This window comes from Triplophysa dalaica, chromosome 18 (genome assembly GCF_015846415.1).
Source record: "Triplophysa dalaica isolate WHDGS20190420 chromosome 18, ASM1584641v1, whole genome shotgun sequence".
In the NCBI taxonomy this organism is placed as follows: domain Eukaryota; kingdom Metazoa; phylum Chordata; class Actinopteri; order Cypriniformes; family Nemacheilidae; genus Triplophysa; species Triplophysa dalaica.
In genome coordinates this window covers 9,017,895-9,031,955 of record NC_079559.1, presented here as the reverse complement: position 1 = coordinate 9,031,955, position 14,061 = coordinate 9,017,895, and the positions used below count along the sequence as shown (strand labels likewise).

Below are 14,061 nucleotides of genomic sequence, written 5' to 3'. Positions count from 1 at the left end.
CTCCCTCTTGCTTAGCAAACATCAAAGAACCTGTGACTTGCACTGAGTTCTGTGTTTGTCAATATGTTTGTGTTCACGAGTGTGTGCATTCATGTTTATGCATGTAAATAAAAACAGATAAATAGATGTAAAATACTAAAATATGTTTTTTAGACAATATTGTGTTTAGATGAAATTTTTTGATAATAAGCTTTACCCTCTCCTGTGGACTCATTTTCTGTCAAAATATGTGCTATATCTACTTTATTTTGTAATAAACAAAAACTAAAAACAGCATTCAGGTACGATTATAAATGTAGGTTCACATACCCAAATATTAAGTACTAACCAGTACAAAGAGTTTTCAAAACTAACACATGAACATAATAAACGTAAATATAAAATATATTTTTGAATGTGTTTAACATAACTTGTTTTTCAAATTAAGTATTTATTCTGTTCTAGTTATAACGCTTTGGATATCGTGACTAAAAATGGATATTATTGTTGGTTAATACAAATACAATTGTTTGTTTTTGTTCATGTTAGTTGTATTAGGTAAATTTAGCAGATGAATATATTCTAAGTTGTATTAAAGATATATCAGTCATGTTAAAATGAATAATTAATAAGTTTTAAATGCCACCATTGTGCTTATGGCAAAGATCACAGGCACAAGACATGCTGGTTTCACACTAAAACAAAGGCTCATTGACAGTTTAGTCTTGTCTGCCTCACAAGAACAACCTGGAAACAATACAGCTTTTAATCATGCATGAGACTATTTGTACTATAATTATTTCAAGGCAAAAATATAAATTTAAAAACAACTTAAAATAGTGTGTACTGTGTACTGTGGTGGTATGGAAAAGTGCCATCTTCAAACACCATGGTATTTACATAAAACTCCAAGATTGTTAAAAAAATCAAATTAAATTATCATGGTAGATGTCCAAAAGTCCATATCTTGCCTTACCATATCTTCCAAGCACATCTGCTCTGTATTTAAGCAAGCAGAGGAACAAGAGTCTCTGCTTGAACTTTCTGCAGTGAGGAGAGAGATGTGTGGTGTCACAAACAAACGACAATGCAGTTGATGATTCACATCTGATGTGAAACCTAATGAGATACTGTGAGGGAAGGTGTGATATAATCCACATCACATATATATACAGTATATATACAGTATATATATATATATATATATATATATGTAATGTGGATTCTATATATATATGTGTGTGGTTTATATTGTTTACAACACTCCTCTCTTATGGGAGTGGGTGGAGAGGTACAGTGAATAATATATAAAATAGGAAGGTGGCACATGTTTGCAGTTGACCTGATTATTAGCCTTTTTTTCAGAGCCTATCTGATCATCCCCACCATTTTGTGGATCAGGTGCCTCAATGGCTGGAGCCCCATGGGTGAAAGCCACCATCTCCGTGTCACAAGGTGTGGAAAATGTGACTGAATACACAGAGGCTGTCTTACTATATTTGTAAACAGACTTCACTCTTTTGTAACCCAAGATTTTATCTCTTTGCCGGATTGGTGAGGCTTGCCACATGAATGTGCATCTTTATGAAGTAGAAATTCACCATTTTTCAGATTGTACTGCTCTTTGGGTAGATTTTGCCTGTGTAGTGTAGTACAACCAGAATATAGATATGTATTCAGTGATGGAAATAGGGGAAACAGGTTTGTCATTTCAAACCTGTATGAGTTTCTTTCTTCTGGAAAACACAAAAGAAGATATTTTGAAGAATGTTGGTAACCAAAGAACATTCACTTCTATTGTTAAGTCACAAAACCAATGCAAGTCAATGTGTACCGCCATTGTTCGGTTAGCATCATTCTTAAAAATGTCTTCTTTTGTGTTCCGCAGAAGTCATATAGTTTGAAGTGACAAGAGGGTGAGTAAGTGCAGACAGAATTTTCATTTTCGGATGAAGTATAGCTTTAAGGGGATCGCAAAATGTAGAGTATTTCTATCTTTTATCCATGAAATGGCCTCCAAGCGCTGTACATTTCATGTAAAAATATTGTGATACTTTCTACAACTATGGTTCCAACTAGAGTCCCCTTCAAATGTTGACCACTGTGTGTATTTGTTTTCAGTTTCAATGCCTTGTTTATCTGATATCTCGGAATATGCAAAAAAGAAATAAGATGCTAAATCGACCAGATAGTACGCAGTACTTCAAATGTGTTTTAAGATTTTACATTTATTCTTGAGTAAACAAAACAAAACGTTTTGAAATAAGACATTGCGCACAGCCATCATTCACGGCAACACGGCATATCTCCCACATAGGAGCAACAACTAAAGATTTTGAATCTTTCCACCACACAAACAACCTTTATTCAATATTAGTGTGAGCTCCAAAATTGTGTTGATACAATAACTAATTATATATACTCATTTATTGTCTGAATTCACATTAAGAGCCTTAAAAATTACACCAATCACTTGCGGTTCATACTGCATTTTGAATACAGATTCCACATCACGATGTTGATTTGTGTTACATCTTTTGGACAAATAGCGTTGAACCCATATAAAAGAGTTTCCCTCTATTGGTTATGTGTTGGAACAAGATCATTTACTATCAGTCCAACAACTGTATGCACGTCAATTATCTCCTCAAGAGAAAAATACACTTTGGGTATGACACAAACCTAACCACACATTTTAAACAAGCTATGTACAAATTCCTGGGCAGAGTACAAAAAGATCAGATGGCAAAACATAGCAACAATATACGCTCAATTAAATATATATTTCACATCTGAAAATATCAACCTTACAGTTCTGCTTTAGTCTTGAAACAGTTGTCTAATATATTAAGATCATTTATGTGTTGGTGTTCGATGAAGTCGGAGGTCTCCTCCATGATCTGACCAGGAATGTGAAGTCAACAGAAGTCCTGTGGAGTTCGGTGGAGAGAGGATTGTCCTCCTCTTGTTGAGGATGGATATGCTTTGGGAATTCCTTGGCTGCATATTGCAGCCGGTGCCCTGAAGAAACTGGAGAAAGTTCTCCTCAATAGAAGCCTCTCTGCTGGGCAGCTGTTCCTCCTCGCCCGGACGCCCCCACTTGAAAACAAAAGCCAGGTTCCTGGCCAGCTCCTCCCGGATCTGCCGATTCAAACAACCGTAGAAAAAAGGATTGGAAGTGAAGCAGAAGTAGCCGATCCAAGTGAACACGTCCTCTAGCTGAGCCATGCGTGCGAGAGATTCAAGAGACGAGGGCATGACGGCACAGTACAGGTGGAAGGAGAAGTAAGGTAGCCAACACCCAAGGAACTGACCTCCGACAGCCACCAGCACAACTGCAGCCTTGCCACCGCTGAAAGTCCTATGAGGGGTGGTCCGAGCTCCGCTTAGGCTGGCTGCCATGCTCGAGCGGCTGCTCAAAGATTCAGAGCGGGGCCGGGGGGTCTCCATCCAGGTGGGCACTGGGCCTTGCTGCATGGCAGCCACTCTGGCGACCTTAAACATGTTACAGTACACAACGAAGATGATAAGAACCGGACACAGGAAGTACATAAGGGTGAAGAGGACAGTAAACACCAAGTGTTGGGGTCCCCGTTCTACCCAGAGGAGCGAGCAGCACTTTGGTACAATAATTTTTCCTATCACTTTCTCCAGCGCTGGACCTTTAACTTCTCTTTCAAGCGCCCAGCCGAATAAAGGGAATGCAGACATGATGGTGGCTTTGATCCATATTCCAATCAAGACCGACACCACCAGCCCCACAGTCATTTTCACTTCATAGCGCATGGGATGAACGACATAGTAGTATCTCTCCACGTTGATGGCGGAGATGGTGAGGATAGCAGCGCTGATCAGTCCCACGCTCAGACAGAGGTAAACCTGACACAAAGCCTCATTAAAAAAGCCCTGCCCTGACAAGATTCCCAAAGGCATCAGCACCAGCGCCGCGATGAGATCCACCAGGCAGAGATGGAAGACGAACACAAATTTACGTAGTCGTGGCGTCTTCACGATGACTGCCATGATGGCCAGGTTGCCGACTACGGCCAAGATGTTCATCAAGAGCATGGTGCACAGGGAAAGCGTCCAGAGCAGATGTCCATCTCTGGGCTCGCTCAGTCTCGAGGTGTTGGGCTGGGTTGGACGCCACGAGGTGGCTTGGGTGATGTTCCATAGTGTGCTGTGGGTGGTTGTAAGCTCCATGAGAGGATGGGATGAGATTTGTGGGTGGAGGCGATTCTCACGGGTCTAACACCCATCCTCCCCTGATGAAGTTGGGGATCCAGCAACACCGCTCGATGGTGGAGTTCTGGCGGTGTTACGGCATGGTTCTATGAGCTGTTCTCTGAAGCTGGGGCATGTTAGGGTAACATCTAGTTGCATCTCGAGGATTCAGCGATAAAGTCCCTGGAACTTCCTCGTGCTGGAGTCCATAAGCTCCATGGTGAAACTGTGAAAAGAGACAAAAATTTGAGTCAGCAACTGTTTTGACAAATAAGCTAACTCGGGTATGCACTTTATGCCTTGTGTACTCTATAAAAATCATTACATAAACATACAGTTACAAATCATGTGGTCTGTGTTTACGGTCATAACCTCACCTGGCGGTACTCCACACTCTCTAACGCACTAAATCTAAAAACAATGACATTTTTAAAAACACTGTACCATCTTTTTTTCTCTATACAGTAGCATCAATCCATCACATTTTCCCCCTTGCGACACAGCGTGGTTACGTCGTGCAAGAGCTCAAAAGCATCTCTAATTCAGATATAAACTGTTGTTTTAGGACATATAACCGTAACCAGAGAGGCTTTGTTTTGTGCTTAAATATTGTGACTAGAATGATTGCATGCTTAATTGATTGTAGTAATGTTTAAGGGAGGAGCTTCTGCACCTGGATGCTATCGCACATGATCTTGATAATCTCTCCTCTTTATCTGTACAATAAATTAGGAAGTTAGCAAGTTTTATGTTTATTTGACATGTGCACAAAGGTGTCAGCGACTGTTGTACATTGAAATGCTTGGTGTGGGCTCAAGTGTTCTACAGCAAAACAGCAAATAAAATAAATAGTGTGAAAAAATTAAGATAAGAAAACCAGAAATAAAAAAATGGAAAAAAAGAGAGTGTTTAATACTGATTTATACAGCTGTTAGTGTGGCTACTAACAAAGTGTTAGTTTGCTATTTTATTTTTCTGAATTTGTCGCTAAATAACAAAAATGTTATACATTGACACAGGAATGTTTATTAGTGTGCGATGTCCCTGTAAACTACTATAAATAAATTGAAATACAATAAAAATTATATACTTTTAATTGGTATAAACTCATGTATTTAAATCATGTTAACCATAATCAATGACAATAATAGACTTGATTCACTTTTATTAGATTATTTGACAAAATATTTTTACAATGAGATTTGCTTTTGGTTTAGTTTCACTTTAGCTCTATAATTAGCAATATGCCCAAAAAAAATGTATTGTGCTAATTTTTTATTTGTTGGTTTAAAGATCCGGAGATCTTGAATTAGAAACTCATACATGTCATGACATGTAAATATGCATAAAATACTTAATACAATAAAAAAAATCAATTGTCAAATTATTGTTGAAATTTAGGAAACAAAAACACACTTTAAGTTTTGTGTTTGGGGGTTGTAAAGAATTGTTAAAATTATGTTGTCCGGTCATAAAGCCTTGTATCAGCGAGACACACTTTTTCTATAGGAGAGGATTCTGATCAGCTGTTTTAATAATGCTTATAAATGCGTCATGTCCACTACAGGCTAAATAAAAGCTGTTGCATTACAAAAGGTTGCGAAGTGAGCCCTGCTACACGTTGTGATGCAAAAACCTTAAAGCAAAAAAAATCAGGGGGCTGGCAACAGAGAAACATATGACCCGTAATATGCACATGACTCAATATTTACAGCAATGAAAACAAGCTCTGTTGTTCAACGACATATCCCCCCCCCCCCTTAGGGTGAGACAAACTTTTTACTGTCATGACAACTTATAACTCACAAACATGAGCTCCACTGTCACCTCTCCTAAATAATCCACTACCATAATGACATATCTTCTGATGATGTGTCTAATGTCAGTTCCCATAATCCCCTGAGGTGAGCTGATTCAGTGCACCATTGCACATATCTCACCCATGTCAACACCTTCATCCAAGGCCACCGCTTGCTAAATTCCTAAGAAAGCACACAAACATATTTTTTTTCCATGTCACCGCCAGCATGCAAGAACCTGACGCCTCGTGCTCCAAAGCCAGACTTGATACATTCTGCAAGCTTCACATCATGAAATCCACTGATACTCATCTGTCTGGGAATTCTACAGCATGCACGAGTTTAAGCGGGCATATATTTGCCTCGGTGTGAGGTATGGACTTAAAGGAACAGTAGCTTTATGAAATAAGAATGAGAACATGATCAGAACATACCTGAGGCTACGGGAGCTTGCAGTAGTAAAAAGGTCCAGCAGGGAAGATCTCCTCTTCAGTTTCCAGGGTTAGTGTCGCACGGCAGTGAGAGAGGCATAAAATGAGGGGGAGAGAGGAAGAGAAAGCGAGCGAGAGAGAAAGAGGTACCCGACTCCTCTCCTCACCTGGCCCTTTCATCTCTCCGCCCCTCACCCTTTCACCCGCCCACACGCATGTACACACGCACACACGCGCGCACAAAAAGAGATGTCGCCCCCTCCCCCGTCAGCCAAGCTTCAGGCTGCCGACTGGTCCAGGTAGACGGGCTGGTGTTGCTGCGGCCGAGATGATGGAGAGATACAAAAGCACCGTCTCTTTAGACGCAACTGTCTCTGCGAGGCGCACGGACACACTCTCGCCCCTTTCTGACACACATAAACATGTGCTCTCCCTCACACGCGCACAGGGCAACCGCAGAGCAGAAAGGAGTGGAGACAGGGATGCAGGCAAGGAAACAGCCTTTCTCACATCGCTGGGTCCTAGTGTTCACGGTTTCCCACTAAAATCAGTCGAAACACAGCCTCTGTACGTTCTTCTATAGTCTCTTTCTATGTCTCCCAGACCTACATGGATCTATGCGTTCAAAAGACATTTCATGATACACAAATAATTTCTTAGTGGTTACAAAGTCTGACAAAGTACAAAGCGTCTAAGAGAAATGATCAGAAGTTATACTGTTCAGGTGATGTCCAGGAGAACCAGAAATATTTCTGTTTGCTGCTAGAAGACAGTCCACAAAGACAATTTGTTAAATTGTCATTGGCTGGTTGTGTTAATAATATATTCAAGATGCGTATCCCTCAAGCAGTGCTTCAGTTTTAATATCTTCTGACATTTATGCCATCATCATTCTGAACTTTTACTACATGGAATTCCCTTGCAAAAACTGTCTATTTGCAGCAAACTTGCTGGTAAAATGAAGCACATTTGACCAATGTTATACTGCTAAATGTATACCTGCGTATATATAAACCTGACAAACGTGTAAATGTAATCCTGGTGGGTTCTTTTAACATTGCATTTTTGTAAGGGTTTCTACATTCCTGTTTGCAATTAAACAATAATGCTCGGCTTTACATTTTAGGGTATACTGCAAATGTGCACAGGAATCATCAATAAAAGAAAGAAGTGTTAAAAATGCTAAGCATTATGTTTAATTATGAGAACATAATCAGACACTTATATGGTTTGCAAAAACATCACAAAATGAGCTAAAGGTATTACTTACTGAAAATGCTGTATTTATTTCAGCAAACCTGAATAAACAAATTAATGGACTCGTCATTTTCTTTATTTATTAACGACAAGGTATAATTGCTAACGGTCAGTGGAAAAGTGTTAAAAAGTACTACATTTTTAGAAGCATTTAGCAGCACATAAAAAGAAATGTGAGCCTTTTTGTGATTGAATATAGTTCGTTTAAAACATTGTGTACAGAATAAAGAATATTTATCTTTTTCCCTCTCGTGACATGCCACCATCAAACACAGCTGTTCAGTCATGAGGACAATTTGTAGTTCAACCCCTAAAAGGTCATTTGTCATGTGTTTTCTCTGGAATTTCTAATGGGCTTTTAAAATAGCAGATCCTGCTTTGTATATAAAATAAGTCTGCTTTAAAGCAGCTATGTTAAAATATGCTAAGAAGCTTTTTAAAATGTGCTTAACAAGGGAAACAGAGAGCACTATCATTTAAGCTAACATGCTTGATAAATAAGACAATCTTTGTAATGATTTCAATAGAAACATGAGCTTTTAAAACTGTCCAAAAACATCAAAATGTGGGTAAAAATGAGGTAAGAAAGAAACAGGTATAGGATTTTTTAAACAACACAATCTTCTTTAAACCACAACCGTTATTTATAAATCACAATTCTAAAAATCCATTACAAATTCCAGGGGAATTCTCTTCAGGTTTTATAAATACAACCGATCTGATCTATAGGACTGAACATTATCTTTCTACGAGAATAAAACATGAGAAGAAATAATAATAAAATTCTTGTGAATAATTGATCAAGACGAACAGGACTACAGGACTTGTAATAAGCCAATTATAGCCTTAGTCATTTTAGTGCAAGAATCAAACTCTTTCTGTTATTAAAGCATAACTGTACAACATGATTTAATATTCTAGAATAATTGTAAGAGGACAATTAGCATTTATGAAGATAATTTTATATCTACATTTTTTATAGACAAAAATCAGGACTTTTTATTCATTTAATATGTCAAGTATTCACTATGTATGAAGGTGGGGGTGTCGAAAGTCAAAGTAAATATCACTAATGTTCATTGACTATGTTCATATTGTTCATAGTGAGTTTAGTGTTGAATATTGCCTGTTGTTTTTCTGATGAAAACTGAAACACCCTTAATAGGCTACATAAATATCGAGACATACTGAAAAGTCTGAGTATTGAGCACAGGGATGATGCGTGACCTTTCTTCTCAATCATTGCTCTGAACCTCTGCTTCTCAGTTCACAGTCATGAATCTGCCTCGCTTTGTCGGTGGACAACCACCACAGCTTCTTCCTTGGGATTGCAACGTCAATTAATCGAAAGATCGATTTCGAGATACCTCGAAAGACTCAGAGTGCTCTGGACTGACTGTCAGGAAGGGTTAGACAACAATGAGAGTGAAGCAAGAACACTTGTGTACGAGTGAGTGAGGAGGCAGAGAGAGACAGCAGGCTGAAGGTGTTGAGAAAGACAGAAATAGCATAGGCCTATACTTGCTCAACCCGGCAGCACCAATCACGGGAGAGGCAAAATACAATGGTCTCCATGACAACCCAGGAGACCATAGACTTCAGGCTGCCTGTGAGCAACAACAGTCGAAGCATCTCCCTGTGCGGCAGCCAGTTATAACAAATCGTATTTTTAGCACAGCGCTCCAAATATAAACACATACACGTGTACAGGGGTATGACTCATCCTTCATTTCTTTGATAACACCAAATATTATCGGCAAGATTCTGATAATGCCGCAATGACACTTTAGGTGGAAAAGCGCAATGATAATCAAAACAACAATAATAATCAACAAATTGCGCTTGATGGGATTAAAAATGTAAAGGGGTGTCGTGCGTTGGGCAATTTGTACAAGATAAATAGCCTACATTAATGATACATTAATGCATAAATTACAAATAATGATAAATGACCTACTTGTCAATGTGCGAGATATTTTATTTATTTTTATTTTTATTTTTATTCTATTATTATTATTATTATCACTCAACAACATTCTCGTGTTTTATGCGCGAATTACAATAAATTGGCTGCAGGGGGCGCTGTTAGATTGGTAACGTATTGAAAATGGAGAGGACGTTAAAGTGCCAGTGACATGATTTATGTGATTACATGGAAAGTAGGTGAAGATTTATTCATTCACTTAAACTTCTAGCCAAAAAGAGCAACTTAAAAAGGAATTGGAACCATCTTAAAATGTTCATACATTTGCTTCTCCAAATGAAAATTTAAGTGAAGGGTGAATGCCATTGTTTTGAATTATTGTTAGCTTGTGGTGACCCTTACCTATCTGACAGGGAGTGATTGCAATTAAACCAGAGTGTGCACACCTAATTATTCAGGCCCATTTCATAAGCACCATGACAACTGTCATGTTAATTATACCACGATCGCAGGCTTCCACCATTTCAACATTCGTTCCCAAAGTGATGTTCCAGAGGTTTAATGTCCAGAGTGATCAAACGATCAAAGATCTTGTTGTCTAACAAGAACATGCAGAACAAATACAGAATTCTAATGGAAGTTCTTTAATGGACAGACTGCAACATCAATTATTTATCTTCAATTAGCTAAGGAAGCGAATTTGGGGATGCAGAACATTTCTTCATGTTCTAATTTAAAAACATTTGTCTAATGAAAATATGAAAAAAGATCTATTTGCAGGCATTGTCTCGATTATGTCCTTAAGGTTACAAAAATTGGACATTTTGACACAATCATAAGCTTTTCTGTCCTGTCTCACACACCTCAGCTTTCACGCACCCTGGGTCACATCAGCAGGAAAGAGAGCAACTCTCCTCTTGTTCTGACCTACTTATGGTTTCTGGAGAGAGGAATAGAAAGGGAGAGTCCACCACATTTCAGCACACACACATACCAGCAAAAGCATTTATGATTCTTAATGATCTTCAGCCTTTACATTAAAATAATAATCTCCCTCGCACAGTAAAAAAATGGAGCGGGCTCTCCACAAAACATATGATATATAATTCTCCTAATAAGTGATAAAAGGGCACATTTTCTGCCTCCATGAAAGTCAGTTTAATTATTTTAATTGGCTTTTACGAACACGGGAGCACATCCATTGGCAACAGTTAAAACCCAAGGGAGACTGTGTGAAATCTACAGCGTTGCACTCAATGCATTAATGCCAAAGCAAAGCACAGCAACTGTAATTATTAAATACCGGGAAATTATAATGCCTCTAGTCTGAATTCCCATCATAAAGATAATCATGGCAATAAATAATGAATAGATCATCAGTCTTAGGCAGTGAGGTACATCTGCCCTACATGTGCACTTTTGAAAGTTAGATGGTCCAGCAACACCATCCATCAAAGAATGAATGAAAGCACAGGGTCTGTCAAATGTATGCATGGGTGTGGTTCACGCGTCTGTGAGTGGGTGCACCATATATTTGGATCTTGCAAGACAGTCTAAGGCTTCGCTCATAAGCTGTCTTGCTATATTTTATTTATGTTCTATTCAAGAGAGCATATCTGTTAGTTCTGCGCCTCGGAACAGATTCGCAGGCCAGTGCTAATGTCTGCGCTAAATAATTTAAATGGGGCAGTTCACACAGGGCACAGTTTTACATTTGAAACAGCTAGATATGGAGCAATGCAATAGAAGGGAATGTGGGGGTCTTGAAGACGTTTTTCAAAGCAAATTACGTTTAGCTTGACAGCATCTTAAAAAGGGTGACACTAATACTCCAAGATGCTCAAAAAAACAATGTAACAATTGACTAAATAAATGTGCTATTCTCACCAGCTGATTAATACAGAGAATAACCACTGTATCCTTCACTAGTCACCTGTGTTGAAGAACTATGAAGCAACCAAGAGATCTGGTAAAGTTATTTTACCATTCTACCCTAGACTGGAGAAAATTGGAAATATGACAGAATGCATCGGTGCCAGTTGGAGAGATACCCACTAGACTATAAGGTTGGGTCTCATCCAAACCAGCTCCAGCCTACAGCTGAGGAGCATAACACAATCCACACACCCAGACGACACGGCGGCAAAGCATTCACATTAACCATAGTGTACCATGAGCTTCAGTCAACCAAAGAGAAATCAAAAAATGTATCCACATCTAGTCAACTGATCTACAGTTAGGCTGTGTCCAAATACCTGTGGCCACTTGAGATCGCGCGTACGTGACAGGAAGGAAGAGCGCAAGTCTGTCCAATGTCTTAAAAATGCCAAAGGGCATACCGCTTCGGAGCAATATTAAGGCTAAGCGTATCCCATCATGCATCATGATCTGGATATGAATCATGAGACTTTTTGCTCGTGTCTCGCGTGTCGTAGCTTTCCAGTGTATGTTATACTACTACTTTTTTATTCTATACTATACTATTTATTCTATGTCTGGCTAACATGAATTTTTCTTTTGTTTTTCATTTTTCCTACAATACAAATAAAGCTCTACAAAAATAAATCTGACTATATAATTACATATGACATATAATTTCGTAGTGAAGCTTAGTGTTACACATTTTATTGGTGAAAACTTTAGAATTATGTTTTTTGTAAAACGGCTTTTTATCTCATAATTAAAAACACCACATTAATTAATGTTATATGTTTGCACTTACTTAATGCTCACTTGGGATCTTCACGCCCACTAGAACACTAGGGCCAAAAACAGGAGATACGTCATGAAAGTAGTCAAGTGGTCAAGTGCAAAGACTGCAAGTGGGGGTATTTGGACGCAACCTTAATATAGAGACCAAGTGCATGGAACTGACAGTGGAGTTGCAAGATTACAGCATCCAAATCCAAAAGAATAAGAAGATATATTCAGAGAGAAATCATTAACTAGGTGAAGTTGAAAACCAAATGACCCAGAGAGCAATTTGATGTAGCAAGCAGCTTGAATGGCAGAGCTAATTGATCTAAAGAGAGCTTCAGTTTTTTCTTAAACAATTACATTCCCAGGGTACAATTATCTCTAGCACTCCACACCTTGCAAACCTACATCAAGCATGACCTGAAATTCACGGTTAACTGCCTAGATATCTTGTCTGAAAAATGAATCATATTTTTTTTACGGTCAGATTTCAAAATGTACTGAATACGTTTTGAAGGTTAAACTGTAATTCAGTCTATCCGTCAAACAGAGCACAGCTTTAAAAGATTTAAGTAAAATTGCCACTTGGAATCACTACTGCTCAGTTCTAACTGAAATGCTGAAAAGAATAAGCACAGGATAAAACCTAACATCATGGAAATAAAGAGTCAAATGAAGCCATTGATTACTGAGGAGTGAGAGTCAGATTACGTGAGGATGCTCATCTTTTGAAATTGTTATATGGTCAAAGTGATTTGGGTAATCTTATCAAACAGGATAAATGTTTTAGAGTGAAATAAGAGCCCAAAGAATCCCTCTCTGCTTGTTTTTTTGTCACTTTTATTTTTATATTAACACAATATACAACAAGATGTACATTCTGCAGAATGCAGATAATAATACATAATATTCATATTAATACATATTAACATGTACATCCCAAAACAAAAAGCCGGAGTCCAATGTCAATGCTTACTAATGTTTGTACTGCTGTTCCTCATGACAATCCTGGAGGAAGTCCTCATTAGAGAATTTGCTTTAAATAAAATATATCTAGAATATATATACATGATGATATTATGGATAATAAATGTATACAATTAATGACCAGTTTAAATAATATTATCAAGAAAAACGTAATGTAGTTTAAAATATAAAAAAATGATTAAAATTGAAAACAAATTGTCATACCCTGTGTTGTTTACTCAAAGCAAAGTAGTAAACTTTTCTAAAACTCATATAAGACTACTTGTAACATTAAGAGTTTGGTGAAATGTTTAGTTATATTCAATTTATTAACATATATGATATGGACATCAAAAAGTACACCAAAGAAATGAAGATACATCAGGTTGGAATCAAATCACATTGAAGACAAGTTATTCCAATGGTCGCAATCTGAGCACGGCAGAAAGAAAATAGCGCCTCACATTCTGACTTTAATGGAGAGAAAATGAACAGTGACATCATTTCTTATTGTGCTAACATTGAGTTGTGTTTCGATGCTTTTAGTCCGTGTAAGATGAGCAGGATGGGAATGTTTGCTGAGACTTTAGCCGGACGATGACAGACTGTCTCTGTTGATCAAGCTCTTCTGGTCTGCTGTTGAAGTGTATTAATTCATCAGCCCGGGATGCTTTAATCTCTACCTGAGGGTCTGTTCAGGTTACCAGGATGAGTGAATTTCATCAGCGACAGGATCTTACCCGGACAGCTTGTCTCTTTATGATTTTGCACTTCTATGGCTGCC

The 14,061-nt window shown here is 38.1% G+C and overlaps 1 protein-coding gene across 1 annotated transcript; it reads right to left on the bottom strand.

The window, feature by feature from the left end:
- Positions 1-2,196: 2,196 nt before the first annotated feature.
- gpr61 (G protein-coupled receptor 61) lies at positions 2,197-6,929 on the bottom strand. Its single transcript, XM_056773322.1, is given in 4 exon segments — positions 2,197-2,896; positions 2,899-2,955; positions 2,958-4,429; positions 6,437-6,929. Coding segments are annotated over 3 exon segments (1,392 nt in total). The 5' UTR covers positions 4,183-4,429; positions 6,437-6,929; the 3' UTR covers positions 2,197-2,786.
- Between the last annotated feature and the right edge of the window lie 7,132 nt (positions 6,930-14,061).